The sequence below is a fragment of the Saccostrea cucullata genome, unplaced genomic scaffold, assembly GCF_032062105.1.
Source record: "Saccostrea cucullata isolate Sc308-1 unplaced genomic scaffold, CSIRO_AGI_Scuc_v1 ctg9763, whole genome shotgun sequence".
Taxonomy (NCBI): Eukaryota; Metazoa; Mollusca; class Bivalvia; order Ostreida; family Ostreidae; genus Saccostrea; species Saccostrea cuccullata.
The window spans coordinates 486-24,807 of NW_026924864.1; the positions used below are offsets into that span (position 1 = coordinate 486).

Genomic DNA, 24,322 nt, shown 5'->3' on the forward strand with positions numbered 1-24,322 from the left:
ACATTTGATTAACATTTCATTCCTATCCTAAGAATTTGCACCTAATTTTTATAAAGTCTATAAGTTATTACACCATGTTTAAGTTATTGCATTACAGGACTCAAATCAGTAATCTCAATAATTAACTTTTATGCAGGAGTAAATGATCCAAAAAAAAAATAAAATCTATAGAAATATCTTATTGATTCTTCATCTGTGTACTTATGATGTGAAGTTTGTAAGTTACAAATTATTGTCAAAGAAGTCATCTCAATAATCTTATGCTTTGACCTTGACAAATTGTCCTAAACAACAAAGTGTATTACTCTAACCTGTTCTGTGTAGTAAGCATGAAGTCTATGGGATGATAGAAATATTCAAGATATTATTAAACCACAGATCAGGGGACACTTACATCTTTATGGGGGTCCAATTGAGACCTATTAAATTCAAAATTAAACATGATACATACACAAACAAAATATATTTACCATTCCCAGGAAAGTTAAATAAATACATTAAATCCAGTATCTGAATATCTGTGTAATTTCTAGGGGGTGTTGTAGAACTAAGATGAAAAGTAAAAGGTTTAAATGTGTAATTCCCATACATAACAACAGTCTTCAACATGAATTGGTAAAAAATAAAAGTCAGCTATAGATACTTTGAAGTTGGTGAGAATTAATTTTTAAAGAGTTCATGCTATTAGCATGATTAGAAAATCATGTTCTCAATACTTGATTTGACTAGATCTCAGTTTGATAAATGGGTACATCTTATCCATAGTCAGTGTCTGACAGTAAAATGATACAATCCTGTTACTTTGTCATCTTGTAAACCACAGTCTATGATAATACTGGTTAAATTCGTTGGAAATCATATTTATCTATGTGCTTCTTAAATCCTCCATCCATCTCCTGTTTGATTTTCTTGTTTCAGTGTTCCAAGAGAGGATATTCTGTTAGTCTTTGCATAATCTGATAGTCTTTCACCATTCTGAGAGTAGACATAGATCATTTCCATAAGCCCTCACTAGAGAATCCTGGAAAATAATAAAAAATAATATCTTAGTTAAAATTTTTTTTCAATGTAATATAAGCTTGATTGAAATCTAAATATAGACAAAAAGGGTATAAATACAAGTTGTAACATAAGATTTTTATGAATAAAGTGTCATGCTCCAAGGTATTATTTTTATAAACAGGAGAAGGTTTACACCAGTCCCATACACTCAAAAGAAGATCTTGGGTAGTAGAAACACCAGGGAATTTTATTTCCACACAATCAGATTATCTTACATCAGTTATAAGGTTACAGTCTTTATACATAGTTAAGAGGGTCATTAAGATTTCTTTTCTGGTCATCCTGATGTGCTACATTATAGTATTCTTTCCCTGTGATATAATGTTAATATTAAATGGGAAATTCAGAATTCATCAGCAATTGGAGTCAGAACTTGCTATCTTTACCAACTATGATATGCTATCTTCAGCTGTTAACTATCATTTGGCAAAGAAGAATTTCATACATTTTAGTTTAAAAAATTGATCATGCATTTTTGTATACCTCTTGAAATGGAGCTCTTCTTCTTCTTCTAAAGGAGATTAATATAGTTTAAACATGACCATGACCACCAAGCCCTGTTTATTTAAAAAATCATATATCATTTACTTATCAATTCCAAAATATAAACATGCATATGTAACAAAAAAAATAAATAAATAAATAAAAGTTACAATTGTATCTCATTGAAACTTTACCTTCAAGTTTGTGTGTTTCTATGTTGATTGACAAACTGTGTATTTCCAAAGGAAGACCAGCAGCCAGGCTTCACATCATAGAGAATGGATTATAGATGGTTAGGAACAAAACATATCTTCCAGGTTGAGAACTGTATAGAAAATAAAACCATTTTGTTAATATGACAGAGTACTGTGTGAAACAATGCATGTTTAAATACAACATGTACAATGCCAAAAAAAAGTTCATGAAAATGTTTGTTTTTAATCTCAAAACAAATTGTTTTTAACATTAACTCCAGATGAGAAAAATTCATCATGTTATCTTTAGATAATAAAAAAAAGCACAATTACTGTATTGATATCACAAATAAAATGATTATCAAATTAATTATTTAGTCACTAAAAGATTTTTTATTAACAACAGATTCAATTTTGTTTAATATCTGTCAGTACTGCATACAGAAAAATACATCTTTTTTAGCATCATCACAGTACAACATGTAGTCCTTCATTTTTTGAAAAGCTCATTACCAAGAAACAAAAGTGAAAATGAAAATATATGTATGCCATATATCCCACATATTTAGAATCAAAACAAAAAGTAAATAACTTAGGATTAATCTTTTGTAATTTCCTCCTTTTCTCTTATTAGATTCCTAATTAATATCTCTTTGATCACCATTTAGTAAGTCTGAATTCCATGGCCATGGGTAACATACATAATGAATTATGAAATTATATAATTTATACAAAAGGACTTAATAATATTCTGAAGATCCCTTAATCATGTGTTAATATATTTTAGGTTAAATAAGGGTGTGCTTATATGAATGTAAGTTAGAGATAACAGATCACATAAGTATTACACAGTAATTAAATTAACCATATAATCATGCTGAAATGCAAAGATGACCTTCATAGGAAAATGTAAACAAATAAAAAACAAGATAAACTTACCAGAGATATCCAACTATATGCCCAATAAGTCTATCCATTAAATAATCCAGTGAAATAACATCTCAGCTGATCCTGAAAAAAAATCATACAATTCAGTGATACACATTTAACCTCATTTTACAATGTAAGTAAAGCAAAGTAATTTACAGACAAAAGGGATAGAAAAACATGTTTAAATGTAATGCAAAATAATATCTCTTATATATGGATACCTATACTCTAATCATATTAAATGTCATTTGTAAAAATGTATCTTTTAAAAGACAGATTTATTTGAGGAGCGACTTTTTAAATGATAACATGAATAGCACGCCATACTTTCAGCACATGACAAAAACATTTTCTCAAATTACGCAGAAATGGGTTATTTAGCATAGCTGACATTAAACATATAGGTGAGGGATAACATAATCACAATTATAAACAATGTGAAACAACTTTAAAAGACCTACAAGGTAGATTACAAACCTTTTTCACTGGGGTAAAATCTTTGCCGAGATTCGACAATGGCCGCCTAATTTACATAGAAAATTACGGCGTACTTGGAGACATAAAAAGTTTTTAAAAAAGTGACCTGGTGTTATAACTTGAGAGAAACATACGTTTCTTGTTTTTTACCCACTGTATATGAAGGTAATCTTTTCTTTTTTGAACACACACAAACGTTTCTCTGACTGTTTATAAAAAAAGATCCTCTTTTTTCTAAGATACAATCGTTTCTTTGACTGTATTTTAGAAAAAAAAACATCTCTTTTTTTTTTTTCTTAGACACACACTGAACGTTTCTTTTTTGCCTGTATATGAAGGCATCTTTTCGAAACAATTGGGTGGTCCTTAAAAGGACCGTTGGGTTTAAAAAACACTTTTTGGTTAGTTTCTGCATTTTGTTGATTTTTTTGGTTTTTTCGTTGATTTTGTTGATTTTTTTGGTTTTTTCTGGAATTTTGTTTTCAAGGTCCCTACGCCAGGAGCTGCTGGACCAAGTGGCCTACCGACTGGTTGTCATCATCATCATCCGAAGAAGAACTATCTTCTCTTTGAAACTCTGACCTCCGGGAGAGGGGAACGGGAACACGGATCCCGTTCCTGCAGAGGGGGCAGCCCATCCCCTGTTCAACCACCCGCGCCGTACACAGCAAGCAGGAAGGCCGCTGGAGACACCGGCTGCAACAGTAATTATTTTCTTGGTCCTCTTGCATACACAAACTGCAATATATTCTCTCGACGCGGGCCCGGAACCCCCAGGTAGGGATCCGTCCCTGGTTCCGGGCTCTGGTCTGGGGGGCCGGAGCAGCAGCAGCACCACTAACAGCAGAACTGGATGACGGGGGCGGCGAACGGGATTGTTGCCTTGGTCTTCTTCGGATCCTGGTGTAGGGGGTACTTCTGGTCCTGCTCTGTGGCCGCTGGGCAAGTTGCACTCTGACCATATTGTATCGTGAGATTTCCACCCCATTGTCAAGTCTTCTCACAATGACAGTCGTCTCGATGGAAATCCCCGGAATCATGTAGAGCTCCTCATGAAAAATTGGGTCGGACATCTTGTTCTTCTTTCTTCTTCTTTTGTCTGTTACCAGAAAATCAGTCAGGAAAGAATGGCACTGAAATCACGGTGGGGCTGTATTTATTTACAATAGCAGACGATTCTTCAATCGCGGCAAAACATCAACAATTCAATCACGTGATTAAATGTGATTGGCTAAAAGAAAAAAATCGCTTTTGGTCATGTGATCAAAAAGACCCCCAGCACAGTGACAAAGCAAAATTGAAGTGGGGAAAAGGCCGAACCCGAGTGTATCTATGACGTCATATAATAAACATAACAGTGATATTTACATGATTTTTTATTTTCTTAAAAACTAAAGAAAAAAATTCTTAAACTGTAAAAAATCCTCCTCTAAAAATAGTATTTTGTATATGATATTCATTGCATCCAAGGGGTGTGGGGGGTCTAGTCATTCGTAGATTTTGAGGTTTTAGGTATTAAAAAAGTCACTGATTTCTTAACCTATGTGTGAAATTTCCCAGGTATTGAAATACATACTTTCTCCATCGCATCTATGTTCTATCACAGTAAAATTTTTTTTTATTCTCATTTTTATAGCCCACGCAGGTAAAACGTATATTTGCACAAGGTCCCTAAGTATTACCTGTGTACATAAACAAAACGTTGGTCTATCGTATTTTTGCACACGGCCCCTAAGTTTTTGCACACGGCCCTCTTTACAGGTGATGCAACAGGTATATAAAGCCTAGGTATTTTTGCACACGGCTCATAGCAGGTATATAAAGCAAAAAAACTGTCAAATTTGATCATTCTGCGTGAGCACTGAACACAGGTGAAATAGAAGCAAGGATGAATACTTCAGAAAATTCCCAGTATTATGTGACACCTGAAGGATACGTAGGAGCTCCCATGACAGAGACAATAAGGGATGCCATGGAATTGGATTTAAATTTGGACATGATTGAGGACATGAATAAAGAAGAAGATATGGGCATTTTAAACACCACTTTAGACGGAATTGTGAACATGTTATCTGCTCTGGATAACAAACTGAATGATATGAACACCAAGATGAATGATGTGGATAACAAGGTAAATAAAATGAACACCAAGGTGAGTGCTCTTGAAAACAAGCTGGATAAACTGAAATGTTACAACAGCCGTCGATTTTGTTACATGAGTGCACAATTATCCCCAATCACAAAGTCATTCAGGGGAAAAACAACAAAAAGGAAAGAAGAAGGAGGAAACATTGACCAGAAAAAAGAAGAAGGGACCCAGGGCGGATCAGGAGAGAGTCAGAAACAAATGGATCCATGCTATGTAATGGTAAAAGACATAGAGAAAAAACCTAGGGAAACTAAAAGGAAAAGACCCCTGACCATAGAGCCTTTGGAGGATGAGGAATTGCTGATGCTTCCCCTGCGAGAGCTCAAGCGTCGTTTGCAGGGAATGACAAAGGAGGAGATGAAGAAACTCAAACAAAAACGCAGGACATTAAAAAATAGAAGCTACATGCAAAAATCCAGATCAACAAAAAGAATGCAACAGGGTCAGTGTATTGGAGAAAACTACTAGATGATTAATTTGGAGGGTATTTTGGATTAAAAGACAAGCCTGATAAATGGTTGTATGTATTTTTTGTTAAATTTGTAAATTTCTTTTGTTTATTGGGAATAAAAATTGAAAATCAAAATCTGTGTTAGTTTCACTTTTTGTTTCTTGGAAATGAGGTTTTCCAAAAATGAAGCTAGACTGTGAATGCGTGACGTCATAATCACATTCTTGCAATGTTTTTTTGCACACGGCGCATTTTTTACCTGTATAGTCAGCATATTTTTTTTTTTTTTGCACAAGGTCCCCTGACTTGGCTCGCTGCCAAGTATTTACCTGTATAGTCAGCATATTTTTTTTTTTTTGCACAGGGATCTAAAACAAAAACTTGGCTCGCTGCCAAGTATTTTACCTGTGTCCATAAACAAAAAAAAAAGTAGTACCAACACACCAATGTAAACAATGTAAACAACTCCAGTATTTAAGGGGGATAGGTTAGGGTTAGTTAGGGGTTAGGGTTAGTTAGGGGGCTAGGGTTAGTTAGGGTTAGTTAGGGGGCTAGGGTTAGGGTTAGAGTTAGGGTTAGGGTTAGTTAGGGTTAGTTAGGGTTAGGGTTAGTTAGGGTTAGTTAGGGCTAGGGGGGTTAGGGTTAGGGGTTAGGGTTAGGGTTAGGGTTGTGGGGTTAGGGTTAGGGTTAGCACTCCACTCAGTTGACCCATTTTTTGAACCTCATTTGCATAAAAAGTGCACTCAGTTGAACTCGCCGGCTAGACGGTTTATACTACTTACAGCTAAATCTGTTAAGCAACAATCTCTAATTTTTTTTAACTCGTTGCATACATCATTGGGACAATGTAAGTAGATACTAAATATAAAATACATCTGTTTAAAATGAAAATTGAAGTTCGTAATTTGTAAAATCAAATTTTGCATAAATATTTCATCATAGGAAATAAAATCAAATTCAACTAGATATCATTGAGATGGTGGCCATCTCAAAGGGCCACGCTTTCAACAATGAACATGAAAATGTAAGGTAGTTTAAAAGGGTTTATTTTGAAGAGGAACGTATTTGTGTAATACAGTAAAAGTCATTTAGTACGACTTCACGGATATTGCAAATTTACAGATAGATATCGATATTTATCTTGTATCCCCAGTTATATAAATTTATTGGAATTAAAGGGAAAAAATTATGCACCAAACAAAGATTTTAAACAGAGAGGCTAATTCTGACCAAGACCTAGAAACTTCGACCAAGGTCACTGCACATCCACTGACCAGTGGAACTCTGTGAGTGAAGTAATAGCCATATTGGGCCAAAGATAGAGGAGATATGCTTCCGACAAGGATTTTCATAAAATTCTGCTATGACCTTGACCTTTGACCTTGAAACATGGTTCAAGGTCACTGAACACTGGTTACCCAAAGGCACACTGTGGGTGAAGTATGAGCCAGATTGGGCCAAGGAGAGAGAATATATGCTCCGGACAAGGATTTTTCATAAAATTCTGCTATGACCTTGAACTTTGACCTAGAAACATGGTTCAAATTAACTGCAGACCAGTTGCCCAAAGGCACTCTGTTGAAGAAGTATGAACCAGATAGGGCCAAGGAGAGAGAAGATATGCTCCAGACAAGGATTTTTCATATAATTCTGCTATGTCCTTGACCTAGAAACATGGTTCAAGGTCACTGCACACCGGATACCCAAAGGCACTCTGTGGGTGAAGTATGAACCAGATTGGACAAAGGAGAGAGAAGATATGCTCCGGACAAGGATTTTTCATAAAATTTTGCTATGATCTTGACCTTTGACCTAGAAACATGTTTCAAGGTCACTGCACACCAGTTACCCAAAGGCACTCTGTGGAAGAAGTATGAACCAGATAGGTCCAAGGAGAGAGATGATATGCTCCAAACAAGAATTTTTCATATAATTCTGCTATGACCTTTACCTAGAAACATGGTTCAAGGTCACTGCACACCGGTTACCCAAAGGCGCTCTGTGGGTGAAGTATGAGTCAGATTGGGCAAAGGAGAGAGAAGATACGCTCCTGACAAGGATTTTTCATAAAATTCTGCCGTGACCTTGACCTTGAAACATGGTTCAAGGTCACTGCACACCGGTTACCCAAAGGCACTCTGTGGGTGAAGTGTGAGCCAGATTGGGCAAAGGAGAGAGAAGATATGCTCCGGACAAGAAATCTCGGACGGACGGACGGACGGACAGACTGATTACTATAGGGCGCCCACCAAGCGGGGCCCTAATTAACAATTGTACTTTTCTTTTTCGCAAGCGTATATACATAATCCCCTTTTCCTGGTCATTACCGTCTTCCTTCGAAGACGGTATTGTATAGTTGAAGTTTCTGGCAGTCTTCGGACTATGCACTTCCTCTTTTTTGTGATTGGTAGAAAATGCATGATGAGAAAATTTTCAATTATTTCATTGGTTGAAATGCTGTTCAAGGCAAGGGAGATAACTTTCTGATGATCTTATTTTCGTACGACTTAACAATTTTGCAAGATTTTCAATCTTAAAAAAAATGACAAAACGAACAACAAAATCAAAGTACTCAGAAGTACAGAGAGCCGGGCTCATTTACAGAGTAGACTGGATTTCTTACATGAATCACGTTTATATTCCGATGAAAAAATTATTTTAAAACTATCAATATAAATGATAAGACACTGACAGTGAGTTTTTCAATCCTAATACCACGGTCCGATTTTGTCAGAATCAGAATTAATCTGGTACCGCAGCTGAAGGTAAACAAACAGACCAGTCTGGTTCCCTCTCCTGCTTTACCTCGTATGTGTAGAGAACTACAGTAACACCGATTATCAAAAATCCTTACGCTAATGAACTATGTTCTTTGACTTATGAAGTTTTCAAAGTCATTACTACTAATGTTTATTTTATATAGATAAAACTTCGTTTTATTTTTGTTGCTTTATTTAGCGTTTGTATTATCTCAAAAGCGGTTGAGAGTATGAACTATATTTTTGCACGTAACTTTAAAATGGCGACTATGGGGTCAAAATTTGATTTTAATTGCTTGCAAGCTTCACAATTTGTTATCATTCTTTTCCCCTTTCTTGTTTGAAGAAGGGAATGGAATCAGCCGAGGTTTTCCGAAAGCTCTCGGCCGTTTACGGAGATGACCGAGCGACAACCGTGGTAGGGCTAATGCCAGTAAAAAACTAATGTAGAAATACAAAATCAAGAAATTCAAAAGAATTATACGGCCTGATAGGTGTAGATCAGTTTACTGTTTAAGATTGGCTAAAGACGGCAACAGACCTGCCTACCCTTTTCGTTGCGAGGGTGTAATTTCAGTACATTTTTGGTGGAATTTCAGAGGTAAAAGCGTAATCAATAATGTTTTCCTATTTTGTTTTCACTATAAATAATACTTTATTTTCTTTCAAAAAAAAAAAAAAACGAAATTGTACATGACTAAAACGACTGGCATAACCTTTTCTTTTTCGAATCATTTATTGGCAAAAAAGTGTGGTAAATACCAGTATCGTATAACAAACTAAATTCAACCGTACACCCTTAATGAAGCATTTGGTCAATTTGTATCAGATCACTTAATTGAAGGCTAGCGTTTGCATGTTTACACAAATCTTATATCATAACATTGTACTTGACCTTTTTAACACTCACATTTCTCTATCTTGTTCTAAGCAATGTGAAAGTAAACTAAATTGAGCATAGAAATGGCTGTACTAATCGCAATCTCATTTAATAGTTAATGTATGTAGTGCCTTCTCGTCTTCTTTCGAATCTTCGCCATACCAGTTTACATGTAACTACTACGTATATTACGTACAATACGAACCGGTCCTCTATTAATTACTTTTATATAAGCTTCATTTCAATTCAGAAGGTCGTACTTTAACTGTAAATTTAGTCGTTCATAACGGATTTTAAACCAAAATATCAAAAGCGTAAAATTAATATAACTGGCGTAATAGCGTAATTATGTGGTAAAAAGCGAAAGAATTACGCCAAAAGCGGAAGGGTAGGCAGGTCTGCGGCAAGCTTTTTTAAAAAGCTCTACTTGTTGAACTATATACTTACAGTAGCCTACTGATGACACCGTCAAATGAATAAGATTTTTTATTAATTTTTAAATATTTTTGAAACGTATCTGAAATTAGTAGACACCTAATAACACTTCCATTTCATATGACTGAGTAATTGGAAATAATTTAATTGGATATATACCACGTATAAAAGATAGACAGAGGAATGGAGGAAATTCGGATTAGAAAAAAAGACGATCGTTTTAAAGATTTCACAAACCATGTATTACTGGTAAATGGATTAGATGAAGGATATTTATGAACAAAAGGACCATGTTTCTTTAATTTATTTAATTGATTGGAATTTTCAAAGCAAAAAACATGGGGTAAGCGTCTGTTTTTAGTTAGGGGACTTGAATGGTTCTGCAGATTTTTAGCCTACTTCGCCACGTGGGCGAACAAGTCATAAATTTTATGAGCCCACAGCAAAATTTACTCATGGTTCCTGTAAGCACTTCTTCTTCGTGTTAGTTGGCTAGTATCAGAAGCAAACGTCATTTCCTTTCATTAGGAAGAAATAAATTTTAAACTAGAAATGGATAATATTCTGGAATGTACTTTATTAGAAGTATGTTTCCGATGATCGATTATGAAAAAATATAATCGATCATCGGGATCGGTAGCATTTTTTCGTGGACAATCGATGTTTTCTGATTATCGGTACAACACTACTTGCCGTGGCCTTCAACTTGACATTTAGATATATCGATGACGTATTGTCAATTAACAATGGTAATTTCAATTCCTACATGTAGGTCGATACGATATATCCTGGTGAGTTCGAGATAAAAGATACCACCGAGTCTGACACATCTGTTTTATACTTGGATATTTTACTTGAAAAAGACATTAATGGTAATCTAACAACCAAGCTCTATGATAAACGTTTCTATCGTCAACTTCCCTTATTATGCAGCAATATACTTTCATCACCTGCATACGAAGATTATATATCTCAGTTGATTCGATACGCAAGAGCATGCTCTACGTATGAACAATTTCTAAAACAAGGTAGATCTATATTATTGATAAACAAGTTGATAAAACAAGAATATTTCGGGAACCTGTGTTGCGTTCTTGATGTCATGAAGGACGGACTCCACTGCTTCAAATGAATAGGGATTTTTTTTATTGATGATTTTGAAGAAAAATCCCCGGTCTTCTGTTTCTTTCTACTGTCTGTAAGAAGAGAATCGATGTGATCTTTGGAGCCTTCATCTCCAGAAACATTTTGCTAACAACAGCAGAAATTCTGTCGTCAATAAATTCTCTGTATTTTCTAAAAAGAGGGAATAACTAGACCAAGAAGATGTTATAGAATGAAGAGGAAGTAAATCCTCGGTGTAGAGCCACTGTCTTGGAGACAAGCAGGGAATTTCTTACAGTCGTACAAGAAATAGAAAAGAAGTGAACGACAGTAGTAATTGTGCAAAGTATACCTTTGAATCGAAATGAATTGTTGTCAAAAAACGTGATAACGTCATTGAATGATGGTACAGTACCCCCTTCCTTGGAATGGTCAGAGCGTGCACCATGTTGGCGTTTGCCATAGAGAATATATACTTTGATAAAAAAAAATCTTGTTCTTCCATTTTCTTTTGCAAAGAACCTTCTGACATATTATTATCTATGCTCAAACAAATACGTTTGTAGTTTAAATTCCTCATGTGTTCCAGTAGGTTCTTATTACACCATTCTAAACTGAATTGACAGAGGAAATATCTGAAATGTCACAATTTGGTATAGACAGTAAAAACGTAAGCACAAGACTGTTTCTTCTGGTAACCCAGTCCCAAATGTTAACTGATGTTAAGACATTTTCTTTTTTATAGTGTTTGAATATCTGAACAATCCGTATAAATATTGGAAATTTTACACTCTACAACTGCTTTCAGCAACTTTTGTAGATCGATTTTGACACTTTGATGCTTTTTATCATTTGTATCATTTCGGATCCTCAACTTTTTCATTAGCTGGCTGTTCAGCGTGGTTTGCACAGCCAGTACACAAGTGAACAGCTCTATCATACAGATTACCAGCTGACTGAAGTGCTTCCACAACACATTTTTTAAATTTGTTTACTGCAAATTTTGTACACTTTTATATTAACGTTGATATTGATATCATCATGTATTTTGCAACCGCACACTGGTGCATGGCATTTTCTGCAAGAGGTCGCAATTTTCACATATTCAATCTTCTTTATACAAAATTACCAATATAACGGGAAAGGGTGCGTATTCTTTTATTTTGCTAAAACATTGAAGCAAGCATTTTTAAATATGTACTTTAACACCAATTTAAAAAGGATTATACGAAGTATATAGTATTACGCAATTCTAATTATCTGATTAAACTTAATTTCTTGACATTCTTTAAAGTACATAAATGTACCTGTATTCAGACAGAATATTTATAATCATACCTTTGAGTAACTGCAAAAAAGGTCATCGACTTTTTTAAATACACATTGAGTACCAATACGCTTGGTTATATGTAATATATTCAAATTTTCAACAATATTTTCATTTAAATTATTCATAAATTTCTTGTAGCGCCATATGAAAGGTACACATCTCGACAATTATATTAATACGACAGACAGGTCAGGTGCATTATTTCTTTTAAAGGATTCAAATAATCATATACAAACTCATGTAACAATCTTTAGAGAATGGAGTAAATCATTGAAGCATTAAGTACATTTTAAATTAGTCTCATTAAATCTCGCATTATTTGATTGGTCGCATCGAAAAGAACATTCAAATTTATTTTGATTTTTTTTATGAATTCATCCTTCCCTCATAATCTCTCTCTGTCAAAACAAGTATTTGTGTTTAAAATGTAAGAAAATATATTGCAGGTTCTAGTGATATTCCCCAAATCAAGATGGAAATTCAAATATTTGTATCCACAAGAAATATAATGTGAAAAAAGAGGAAAGGACGGTCATATTTTAGTATATTTTAATTTTCTACAAAATCCTGTATACATGTAACTGTGACGTGAAAAATGAAAATGATGAATTTTGTATTAATCCTAGTACCAGTAAAGGTCCTATTCTGCAGCTCCAATCGCAAAATTGTGGCGACTCCATTTTAGTGAAAAAAATAATTGAACAAAGGAAGTAAAACAACAATCAAAAACCAACCACTTTAGGTTAGACGGTATTGCGCTTACTCCGTAATCCCTTTCTTCATTTTAGATCTCTATGATACATGTATATTTAAACCGAGTCTTTTATGACGGCATGCATAATTAAGATTAAAGAAATGAATACTGGGGAAAATTCAAGATTAGAAGTCCTCGACAGGGACATTGAGGTCTCTGAGTTAGAAATTTTCGAAAAGGGAAGTGAAACTTCTTAACATAAAATTTAATAAATTCGGTTATATTAAAAATGTATCAATTTTTATGTCAGTTTTTGATTAACATATGCGCAGAAAAATCAGTGAATGAAGTTCGTTTCTATAAAGGACTTGCATGACATGTATATGACGTCAATTTCAATTGCAAGAATTTTTTTCAATATCAATTAATTCGGTCGCATTTAAAATAATTGTCATATTTTGTTTTTGTTTTAGATAATGTGTAAACACTGAATAGAATTCAGATTTCTCTATATGTTGTAGAACTTGACACGTATAATTGTACTCAAATTTTATTCAAAGACTTTCTTTAAATAACAAACAATCAATTCATTCACATTTAAAAAAACATCATAAAACATTTCTTGCATTGCATATTCTCAGATATGGTCAGTATAATTATTTTTTTTAAAAAACTCCACTATACATGTAAAACTCAATTTTAAATTTATTTATTATTTTTCTTTATTGTTCCAACTATCTGATTGGCTCAAACTGGATCACATGATCAAGTATAAAAAGTGTTACGGACTGGATGTTTCTATTTTAAAAATTTATAAACCTGCTGTTTCTAAAATTGGAAATGTTCTATTGTGAAGAAACAATAGTACTGTCGTCACAATAGTCACTTCGTGCTCGGTCGATATGCTTTCTCTAAGGTCTATATATCGAGGGATTGACCTCATCAAAAGTCTATAATTGTATATTAATCTGCTAGTCAACTATTGCTTTGAGCATGTTCACACACGTAAGCATGCGCCTCCCCACAACTTCTGTCGTACCACAATCCGTCGTTCTGCTTTTGTATGGCACAGTTAAGAGTTCCTTTTGAATCATTTGGCTCCCCTGCAGCCCAGTAGGTAACGGACCACGGGCTGTTGTTGTGAATCCATGTCCACCTTCCTTCGGTCACGTGATCTGTACCTCCGAGCCAGATATCGTTTGCTGAAAAAAAGACACAACAGACCTATGATATGTACAAACAACGTCTCATTTACACCTTGGCATATCCTTCCTAGTCTACCGTTAAGCAGGAAGTCCCTCTGTGTCTTTCAACAATTTTCAAAACGTTTCTCCTCCTAGCGTTTTGATCCGAAAATAATATGCATTGATGTCGGATTTTCCCGTTATTTCTTGATCATGTCAATGAGCACACAGCGACCCGTCGGCAGGGGGTGCTCATTCCTCCATGAAATCTGATCCCACATCAATTTTAGAAGTCCGTGTTTGCTCTTCTCTTAATTTGTATACTTTAGCTTTTTAATACTAATTGTTACGCAATTATATACACTCTTGCACCTAAAAACTTTGTTTTTAGCAGTTCGTGTTTGATCTGTTTCAGATTGTATTGCTTTAAATACTGTCCGATTTTTCCAATATTTTATAAGAACACAAGAAGACTTTACTTAGATATATACTTATGTATCGATTTTCCCTCTTTTTGTTTGTAGACTATAGATAATTTCTATTCAGTGTTTTTTTTTTTTTCTCAAGAAACAGATTACTTACTCTGAATATCAATTAAGTTGGTTTTTAACCATTCGTATTCAGCATTGGTTTCTAACGCCAGGAGGTAGGAATTCTGTTCCTCACATTTGATCTGAAATATTGGAAGGAAAATAGCTGCAGAACTGTAGCTCTCCGAAAAATATATATATTGACAGACCGGAGAGCCTCAGTGCCACCCACTGGAAAAACTGTATATTTATTGCGCACAAAAAAGTGCGATGTTTCTCAATTTATTTCTACATTTTTTTAAAACTGTCATATCAAAATTTCACTATCCGTGTGTTCCTAACATATTTTTCAGTTTCCACAACAAAACATTCCTTATAATTGTTTATAATTGTTTATAATAGTCCTCCTGGCCCTGATATTGAGATCATCGAAATTTTCACCTATTTATACTGCCAATTTGGTTTGCAAAATAATTCGGTCCAACGCGCTTCGTAATTATGTAAACTACGAGAGTACTTGATAGAGGAGTAAGGACCTTTTGAAATCTAGCTTTTTTGCATTTGGAAGAAATAATCCAGAACTGAGCGCACTTTTTTGTGCGCAATAAATATACAGTTTTTTCAATGGGTGGCACTGTAGCTCTCCAGTCTGTCCAAAAAAAAAAAAAAATTCGGAGAGCTAAAGTTCTGCAGCTAGAAGGAAAAACACTTTTTTCTCTGTAATCGTTGAACAATGACAAGCATGCACGTAACAACGATCTCAAAAGTAAGCAGGGGAAGGGGGGTTGACTCAAAAAAGTATTGACAATTTAGGGCTACTAAAAGAAACTTTATTGTAGCAAATACCTAACTCAGAAAAAGGTAAGGGGGAGGCTCTGCATTTAAAATGTGTGATATATTAACCAGAGTAACGAAAACAAGAAAAACCGGAAGAGGAAAACGTAAATTCTGCAAAATAACTGAATATGTATCTCCTTCTATATTGAGATTATGCTATATTTTCAGTCATAGTTTTGTAGATTTTAATAGACAGCGTTTGCCGTCGAAGCCGAAGTCATGGCGGGTTTTAATAAACGGTCAATAAATGGCAAAAACATTACACATGTATTAGGTCATCCGTAAAAGTTTAATTATATCATATTGTAAACTGATAAATACACTCACCTTTGATTCTTGAAATGTCAACTTTGTTGGGAATAATTTATAAAAGTGGTTCCCATACCTTAACCAACCTACAGATAATTAAATTTTATGAAATTGAACTCGCAAGTGGAGCGTTTTTAGTATGAATTTTTAACTTCAATCATGTATTACCTCTAATAATTTACAAAATATTCAAATTCATATACAATAAAACCTTGTTGTCTAACTTAAAAATTGACTATCCCAGGCTTCCAGATTATGAGGTTAAAATACATACATGTATTGGATAACTTGAATTAAACTTTATTGTTGACTAAATGTATACCACAGTCTAAGTCTGATTTCCATTGGCCATTATACTGACAGATCAATTGACCGGTTCCTGATTGGCTGTCTGATTCCAAACACTGCACAGACATTCTTCTCTGGAAACCAATGGCGTCCCATCGCTTAAGGCTATTCGTATCTGCACCAGGTATATTGGGAAATCCACAATCTGTTGAATAATCAATATTGCAATTAACTTGCAACAAACATACTCTTATTTTAGGATCGGTAAATGGGGTATATTTTTTAAAACAATTTATGTTTTATGATAAATACCTAAGATTTTGAGAATGTATGTTTGCTTTCCTTAATTTTAAACTTGATAAATAAATATGTTTTTGGGTTCAGGAAAACTTATTTTTGATAATAATTAAATCTCTATAAAAGTTGAGTTCCATTAAAATAGCAATTGCATTTTGTTCGGCTTGATTACTGAAGTGAAAGATGACTGATTTCAGATAAGAACCAGTTTGTATATCGAACAGTATGACGAATATGCATTTAAAAGTTAAATCAATACTATTTATTTCTTCTAAGAATTTAAAATACAATTGTTTCACCTTTTCTAAAGTTTTATTTTTGATAATACATGAACATGTATTTATGAGGTCGAAAAAAAAAACAACTGATCATTGTAATTTATTTTTTTTTTTTATTTATTTATTTTTTTTTTTGGGGGGGGGGGGATTTGTTTTCTTTTTTTTACGCCGGATTGGCAATACAATGTATATCAGCTATATTTCGGATGGACATTGTAGTTTAAATACAGATTGAAATGTATATAAAAGGAAGATATTTGTATACTTAAATTAATTCATGTTTAAATATGAACCTTTCCACACAAACCTCTTCAACGGACTAAATTAAATTTTAAAATGTAAAAATTAATATTTACCTGACAATATACAGACAGTTATCGCGGTAAAAATGGATGTGCATTTCTGATTGATCTCACAGTTAGACGCAGAACAATGTCCATCGGGTTCCTAAAACACATAAACATGTATGTACATTTATATAACTTGAAGATCAGGTTTTATATTTGCTGAGTAGCTATTTTATTTTTGAATGGGGTGGAGTGATGGTAAGAAATTTGTATTCGTCCTTGTTATTTATAAAAAGAGATCGGTCAGCATCCGGAGCCCTTTGGATATTTGCAATTTCTTTATTAATTGTAGCAACATTTCTATACTGGTCAGTTTTCCGTTAAAAAAGTTATTTGATTGAATATAATTACATGTATTGAGAGACTTATTTTTAGGGATGTGCGATTTTATCGGTATACCGGTATATCGCGATTTTTCGTTGCGTGATACATATCGTGATACGGAGACCTAAATACCGGTCTTTAGGCACTTATAATAAAGTCCAGAAATTATTCATTTATTCGTTCAATCTTTCAAATTACAATTACAGAAAGTATAAAAAATGTTGTAAAAAGTGAAAAGAACGGAATCTTACCGTCCAAACATAATTGATTTTATATATATAAAAATTTCAAGATAGTAAACAATTTTTTTCTCGCATATTTTTTTTAGAAAAATAATGACTTTTCGTATAAAATCATTGTTAAAACTGCTTTTAAAAATATCATGATATTAGCGTGATATTGTGGGAAAAAATCGTGATATATCGCAATACGAAATTTTTGGCGATACCCATCCCTATTTATTTTACACTGCATTACCTGATTCCAGTTCTCCTCCCTGTCACTATAGATCCACCCAATACTCCGAATGAATTTATCTGGAGCAGTAACTCTGTTTTCAAAATTTATTTCACAATAATTACCTCCCCTGTAATAACCGACAGATTTACATCTTTTTGTTCTTGCACATTCGCCCATACAATCCAAAATACTGTATCCGGTAAAGGAATTTATCATTGTCTTGTCCAACCTGTAGCCGTGTTGAACCTGCTCTAACCATACCTTCACATTGGCGGTGCACAGTATGTTGAATTCGGTTAAAACATACATTAATTTTAAAAGATTTGGAATAAATCTTGCCATTACGTATACAATGCACTGAAATGTGTGTTGATGCGTGTACTTTTGGCTTCTTTTTTTTTTTTTTTTTTTTTTTTTTTACAAATCAATCAAAGTAGTAAAAGTTTGTGCTAATGTGGAAAACAATTCATGAATTATGAATATTTTCATTATGTTTTTAAATTAAAAAAAAAGTTTGAAGAAAGAGCATTTTAAAAGTCACTTCGGATTATGCGCATTTAGATCAATACTTTTACATTGTAACCACAACGACGTGTAAACTTCTAACAAATGTTCGACCACCGTGCAATGTTTATTCAGTTTGAACCGAATACTTGTCTTTGAAGAAATAGAGGATTTTTTAAATAGATTATAGATTTTTTGCTACCTATTATACGTAAATATAGAGTTAAGTCATGTACATGTATTTTATTAATAAATGATATTTTTTGTTGTTTTTATTAAAAACGTTTATTTATTTATTTTAATACATTCATCAAAGATCTAAAGTTCGCAGACTTCCTGGCCTTCCACTGGAAATTTCGTTTACTCGCCGAAGTTAGAGAATAACAGTGTTAAGAAAATGTTAAATATTAAAACTGATCAAGCCTAGGCTTTTCAGTAGAAAATTTTTATAGATTTTGCAAATATGACCTAATTCAATGTCAGACATGTAAAGTCCTAAGAACAATCGAACTTTTGAGAAAGGTGGATATTTTACACAAATTCTTAAACAGAAAGATTTGTTGGCGAAACTAAAAAGTATTTGGGGGGAAGGCTATAAGAAGTCACACAAATCTATTCATATAGGCATTAACATAACAAAAAATTGTGTACGAAAAGTCCATGATTTCTAGATATTTTCAATTATAAAAAATAGAAAATAAAATCCGCCCACCCGCCCTAATTTTTTTTTAGCAAATTAGGATGAGAATCTAAAGATTAATTTTATCTGGCCTTACCGCAACAGGTTTAATAATTTAATAACAAGGAAAAACATTCTTGAACAAAACAAATTCAATAGCATACACAAAGCACCGCGTTTTCGCAATCCGATAAAAATTAGAAAAATCAAATTGAGACAGATCATAACGAAAAGCAACTGCTTAAATCCTAATAAACGGATTCCCGATTTCATAATAGCAAAACGTGAGACGTATTTTGGAATCGGCATCCGTACAAAATACGGCGAATAAGTAATAGTAAACAGGTCTGCACTTGGAGCTTTTCGGATTGTTCAAACCTCGCACACAAACCTCTATCTTTGCTAGTAAATGGTTTCTGATACGATGCTCCCCACATACACCTCTACAAATTCAATACATGTAACAGTAACGAAACCATGATTTAGATTTTTTTGGATTATATAAGTCGACTTTGTTTAAATGTAGTGATCACTTTGACACAATAATGAACAATGGTATTTGACCTGGCTTTGACTTAGTACTAAAGCAAAAGCTATGATATTTTGATGTGCTATAGTTAAATTAAGAAGTTAACAATTATTCTTTTTTGTATCTTTTTAAAGTGTATTATTTTTTTCTGAGAGAAAAAAAAAATGATATGAAGACATATCAGCTTGAAAAAATTACATCAACAAAGTAGATACATTTGAACAAAACTGTTCCCAATTAACTGATTTTTTAAAGAATATTTAATATTTTAAAGTTTAAAAGACATATTTATTCCAATATGTCTGAGTAAACATATTTTTAACGTTAAAATAATGTCTTAGTACAGTGTATATGAGACATATAAAAATGAACTTAGTCACTAAATCTGAACTCGGTAAATATGCTACCAAATCTTCTTTCTTCAACATAAGAAATCCAATGAAGTTTTAATCTTATTTTTAATGTTGTTGAACAATGTTTATTCTTACATTCTCAGACTGTTATATAAACTTATTACAAAACATTTTAAAAAAGAAGAAAATAGTATCGTGAAAGACTTTTCCAATTTAATTTAAAAATTTTTTTAAAATATACTTACATAAACTTAATACCTTATTATGAACAACAACAAGAATTCATCATACATGTACTTTATTTTAGACCCTGTTTGTCAGTTGTTTGTGTTCAATATTTCTACAGTATTGATACATGTATATACATTTTTTTTTAAATTTATAGTTCACTGATTAGAGTAGATTGTGTCTTCAGTCTCTTCTTCGTGTGTTTCAATATATTCCATTACAGCAGCATGGATCATCTTGTACTCTGTCTGTAAAGACTATTTATTTTTAAATAATGAACGAAAACCATACACCATATAATTTTGTTTTTAACCTTTTCAATTTTAAAGGAGTTTTCCATTTTTTTCTTCTTCGCATAATGATGTAATATTAAACCAACATCGATAATTAAATCTAAAAAGAGATCAAATAAAAAAAAACAATATTTTTTGGAGTAAAAAGAAATTATTTCTCTTTGCAGCTTTCCACCAAGAAGTGCTGGGGTAAAAAAATCACGAGAGGAACGTTAAACAACATACAAACAGAACAATATATTTACCCAAGTAGAGCACAACTCAGGACGCCTTATTTGTAACTGGCGAACAGTGGAGAAGATATCGATTTCTTCATCAATTGACAACTGTTGCAGGACATTATATACAGCACATAACACTCCACACATTGCTGCACCGTCGCTGAATGAGATGATATTTTATCATGTCATTACAAACGTTCAATATATATCGGAATTGGATTGTCATCTGCCTCAATATTTTACTTTTGAATTTTTTATCGCTATTTTCTCTAAATTTACAAATATATTTATGTTGACATGCAGTACACATATTATTCCATAAAATTAATTCTCATTTTTCAAAAGATTTGAAAAAGTATATTGTACGAAAAAGGATTATTAAATCAGAAATCAAGTAATAAACAAAGTACATATACTATCCAAACCCCTAAATAATATAATCAAATATGACAAGAGTTTTGTTAAAATATTGCGTAAGCTATACTTGTCCCCTATTTGCAAGCTTAAGTGTTATCTACTTGACCAATAACTAATCAAAGTCACACACCAAAACATGAACTCCACATAAGCAAACTTTAAGGGGGAGGAGGTTGCGAAAAACCCTTAAAAAATTAAAAAGGTCTTAATTTGTTTATAAATCATTGAACACAAACGCAGGTTTAATCTGTAACTCACCTGATACACTCACATACCAATCCGACAGACTGACGCAAAAGAAACCCTAAAACCACCTCTGGTTTCAATGGTAGGGGAATAATTATTACTTTTTAACAATAAATCACTAAAAAACCCCACTGTGAATACTGTATCCCTTACATTTTCAGAGTTTACATAACTTTGTTTACCCCCAACTGTTAATGAAAGGCCCAGGGGCCACATCGCTCATCTCAGCAACTTGCTAGCTAAAAGCTAAAAATCAGTTCAGTATTGAAAAGTTTAAAAATATTATAAAAGTTGGTTCGAGGGAGAGGGGAGGGGGGGGGTGAACAAACTTAAATCTACCCTTCTTAAGAATGATTTTGACATAATGGCTCTGTTGTTTATTGTAATGATCCATTTTAATGATGCTTTTAAATTATTGATCAATCATTGCTTGATTAAGAATTGTAAAGATTTTTCACATGTATTCCTATGTAAAACTCTGATACCCCATTTTGGACCCACTCTACCCAAGGGGGTCATGATTTGAACAAACTTGAATCTACACTATCCCGAGGATGCTTCCATAGAACTATGAGCAATCACAACTTTGCTGTTCTCAAGAAAAGATTTCGAAAGATTTTTTCTACGTAATCCTACTTTGATTACCCATAGTGGCCCCACCCTTGCCCCAGGGGTCATAATTTGAACAGACTTGTATCTTCACTACCTTGGGATGCTTCCATATTACTATGACCGATCACGGCTATGCTGCCTTTGAGAACAAAATTATTTAAGATTTGATACTATTGTGGCCCCACTCTACCTCCGGGGGGTCATGATTTGAACAGACATGAATCTTCACCACCAAAGGATGCTTTTACAGGAGATTTTAAAAGATTTTTCCCATGTATTAACCATGTATTCCTATGTTAAAATTTAAAATTTGATACCCCACTGTGGCCCCATCCTACATCTGGGGGTCATGATTTGAATAAACATGAATCCTCACTACCAGAGAACGCTTCCACATAAGTTTCTTTTCTCCTGGCCCACTGGTTCTTGAGAAGAAGATTTTTAAAAGATACCATTAATTAATCAGTAATTCATAATAATCTCCCTTTGAAAGAGGGCGCGGCACTTCATTTGAACAAACTTGAATCCCCTTTACCCAAGAATACTTTGTGGTAAGTTTGGTTGAAATTGGCCAACAAATTGAGAAGATGAAAATGTTAAAAGTTTACGACAACGACAGACAACGGATAAATTTTGATCAGAAAAGCTCACTTGAGCCTTCGGCTCAGGTGAGCTAAAAAGTCTAAGATAAAGGGGGTAGGGGAAACTCGGGTTTTGAACATTACCTGCTCATCACTGTGACAGGACCCTCTTTTCCATTTCCTAAGATGATTGAGACCATTTCAAGCAATTGTTTGACACATTGTCCTTGGTTGGACTGAAAGCTGCAGGTAGGCACAACCACCTCAACAGCGTGATATTTTTCTTGCTGAAGTGGGAAAAAGGAACCGAAGAGCGTCAATTATTCATAATACTACAAGACTTCTTGAAAAGTTTCAAAATGATATTTGCTTTTTTGGTAGATCGAACTGGTAAACATTCTAATTGTATTTACATAAAGTAGCCCCTATAAAGATTGTGCAACAGAGAAACACATTTCTGGCAACTGAAAAATCAAGAAAAATATAGAAGCCAATCCACCAAATGTCAGTGGTTCTTATATGTGATGTATAATTACAAATTGTCTCATTCAGAGTTAGAAAAAAAGGCATTTTGCCTATCTTTAAAATATGTCGCTATATACTCACTCCCTTTGTCAAAATATGAATAGTGAAACCCTTAGTGAGATTTGTCAAGTTTCCTTGTTGATACTGAACGGTGAATGGCCCTATACATTTAGATCCACCGGAGTCGGGCAACCATGCTTCGCTCTGAAAACATGTTAAGATTGAACATCAAGCATTCTGAGAGAATTGCAGAAGCAATATATTATGTCTTCTCTCGGGATCTCTTTCTCTTAAGGATGTCATTCATAAGATCCATATGAAAATGTGTCCCCAAAATATATACGGACATTTCGGTATTATACTTTGGTTATGAATTAAATATCATGGAAGAGATTGAACCATAATTTTTTTCTAAGGATAAAACCCCATTCATATCTTATCAGATACGTAACAAATTCATGCTTTGTAGATTTTAAATGTATTTACATACTGATGCAACACCACTCAGAGGGTCCATAGAAATCACAGTATCAGATTCATGATCGACGAGCAGACGCACAAGGTCAACAGCGTCATCTGGTGGTGGATAATGCGTAACAATAAACTTGTGTCTCTGGGTGTATGACTGAAGATAAACATTCAACATAACATCAGAAATATTTCGAAAATTTTCACATTTATGTAATTTTCGTTTTTTTTAAAAATATATTCAAAAGACTTAAATTACAATTTGCAATTTCATACTAAGTCGATACACACGGGGAGAGAAATTGCGTTTATGTAATTCCCACGCTTCCGTACGCTGGATGGCAAAAATAAACTGTACTTGTCCACTAAAATAAATATAAAAAAAATATATCAAGACTCTTTTTGAAAACACCCTTCTTAATTATATGGAATATAAAAGTGAAGCACATGTAAATGACCATTGATCTAAAAATAATGAATCTATGAACAAGGGTATATAAAACACCCTTTAAATCCATGTTGTGAGGTGTCTAGGAAAACAAAGATACCAAAAGAAGGGTACTAACGTGGAAGAATCCGAACATCTCCTCTGTTGAATTGCCTGCTGAGTTTATAATCATCCTCTGTATACAATGGTCGAACTTTTAAAAGATTCTGAAAATAAGATGAGGAAATGCAATATATTTGTGTAGATTGCACTGAGATATAATGCATGCTTATAGGGTGTATATTACCTGAAACTCTTTTCTTAGTTTACTGTGGTTTTCCGGTTTATTTTTCTTCATTTCGTCATTTTCCCCCAAGAATTCAGTTTTCTTCATAAGTTCTGGTGCGGCTTTAAAGGCATGCTCCAGTACCAGGTATA

At 33.6% G+C, this 24,322-nt stretch overlaps 2 protein-coding genes and 1 long non-coding RNA gene across 3 annotated transcripts; all 3 read right to left on the reverse strand.

Moving 5' to 3' along the window:
- Window positions 1–793: 793 nt before the first annotated feature.
- LOC134267472 (uncharacterized) lies at window positions 794–3,271 on the reverse strand. The gene is made up of 3 exons (XR_009992166.1): window positions 3,131–3,271; window positions 1,740–1,870; window positions 794–1,021 (listed from the first exon to the last, which is right to left on the reverse strand). It is a non-coding gene; the product is annotated as an uncharacterized LOC134267472 (long non-coding RNA).
- A 10,652-nt stretch (window positions 3,272–13,923) lies between these two features.
- Window positions 13,924–16,252, reverse strand: LOC134267474 (hepatic lectin-like). Its single transcript, XM_062749676.1, has 3 exons — window positions 16,166–16,252; window positions 14,715–14,805; window positions 13,924–14,150 (listed from the first exon to the last, which is right to left on the reverse strand). Exons 1-3 carry the CDS (start codon window positions 16,250–16,252, stop codon window positions 13,924–13,926), a joined length of 405 nt encoding a protein of 134 aa, XP_062605660.1.
- Window positions 16,253–20,198: 3,946 nt separating this feature from the next.
- On the reverse strand, window positions 20,199–24,311 carry LOC134267473 (receptor-type tyrosine-protein phosphatase T-like). The gene is made up of 8 exons (XM_062749675.1): window positions 24,192–24,311; window positions 24,024–24,111; window positions 23,749–23,822; window positions 23,480–23,614; window positions 23,071–23,193; window positions 22,609–22,751; window positions 20,633–20,768; window positions 20,199–20,342 (listed from the first exon to the last, which is right to left on the reverse strand). Exons 1-8 carry the CDS (start codon window positions 24,276–24,278, stop codon window positions 20,253–20,255), a joined length of 876 nt encoding a protein of 291 aa, XP_062605659.1. The 5' UTR covers window positions 24,279–24,311; the 3' UTR covers window positions 20,199–20,252.
- Between the last annotated feature and the right edge of the window lie 11 nt (window positions 24,312–24,322).

What these genes read in the sequence shown, in the direction of transcription:
- LOC134267474 (XM_062749676.1), bottom strand. Translation starts at nt 16,252, where the DNA reads ATGGGACGCCATTGGTTTCCAGAGAAGAATGTCTGTGCAGTGTTTGGA. An exon ending in ACCGGTCAATTGATCTGTCA is followed by an intron (nt 14,806 to 16,165) that starts GTATAATGGCCA and finishes CCAATATTTCAG; the next exon opens with ATCAAATGTGAGGAACAGAA. An exon ending in CAACTTAATTGATATTCAGA is followed by an intron (nt 14,151 to 14,714) that starts GTAAGTAATCTG and finishes TCTTTTTTTCAG; the next exon opens with CAAACGATATCTGGCTCGGA.
- LOC134267473 (XM_062749675.1), bottom strand. Translation starts at nt 24,278, where the DNA reads ATGAAGAAAACTGAATTCTTGGGGGAAAATGACGAAATGAAGAAAAAT. An exon ending in CTCTGAGTGGTGTTGCATCA is followed by an intron (nt 23,194 to 23,479) that starts GTATGTAAATAC and finishes ACATGTTTTCAG; the next exon opens with AGCGAAGCATGGTTGCCCGA. An exon ending in TTCATATTTTGACAAAGGGA is followed by an intron (nt 22,752 to 23,070) that starts GTGAGTATATAG and finishes TTCCCACTTCAG; the next exon opens with CAAGAAAAATATCACGCTGT.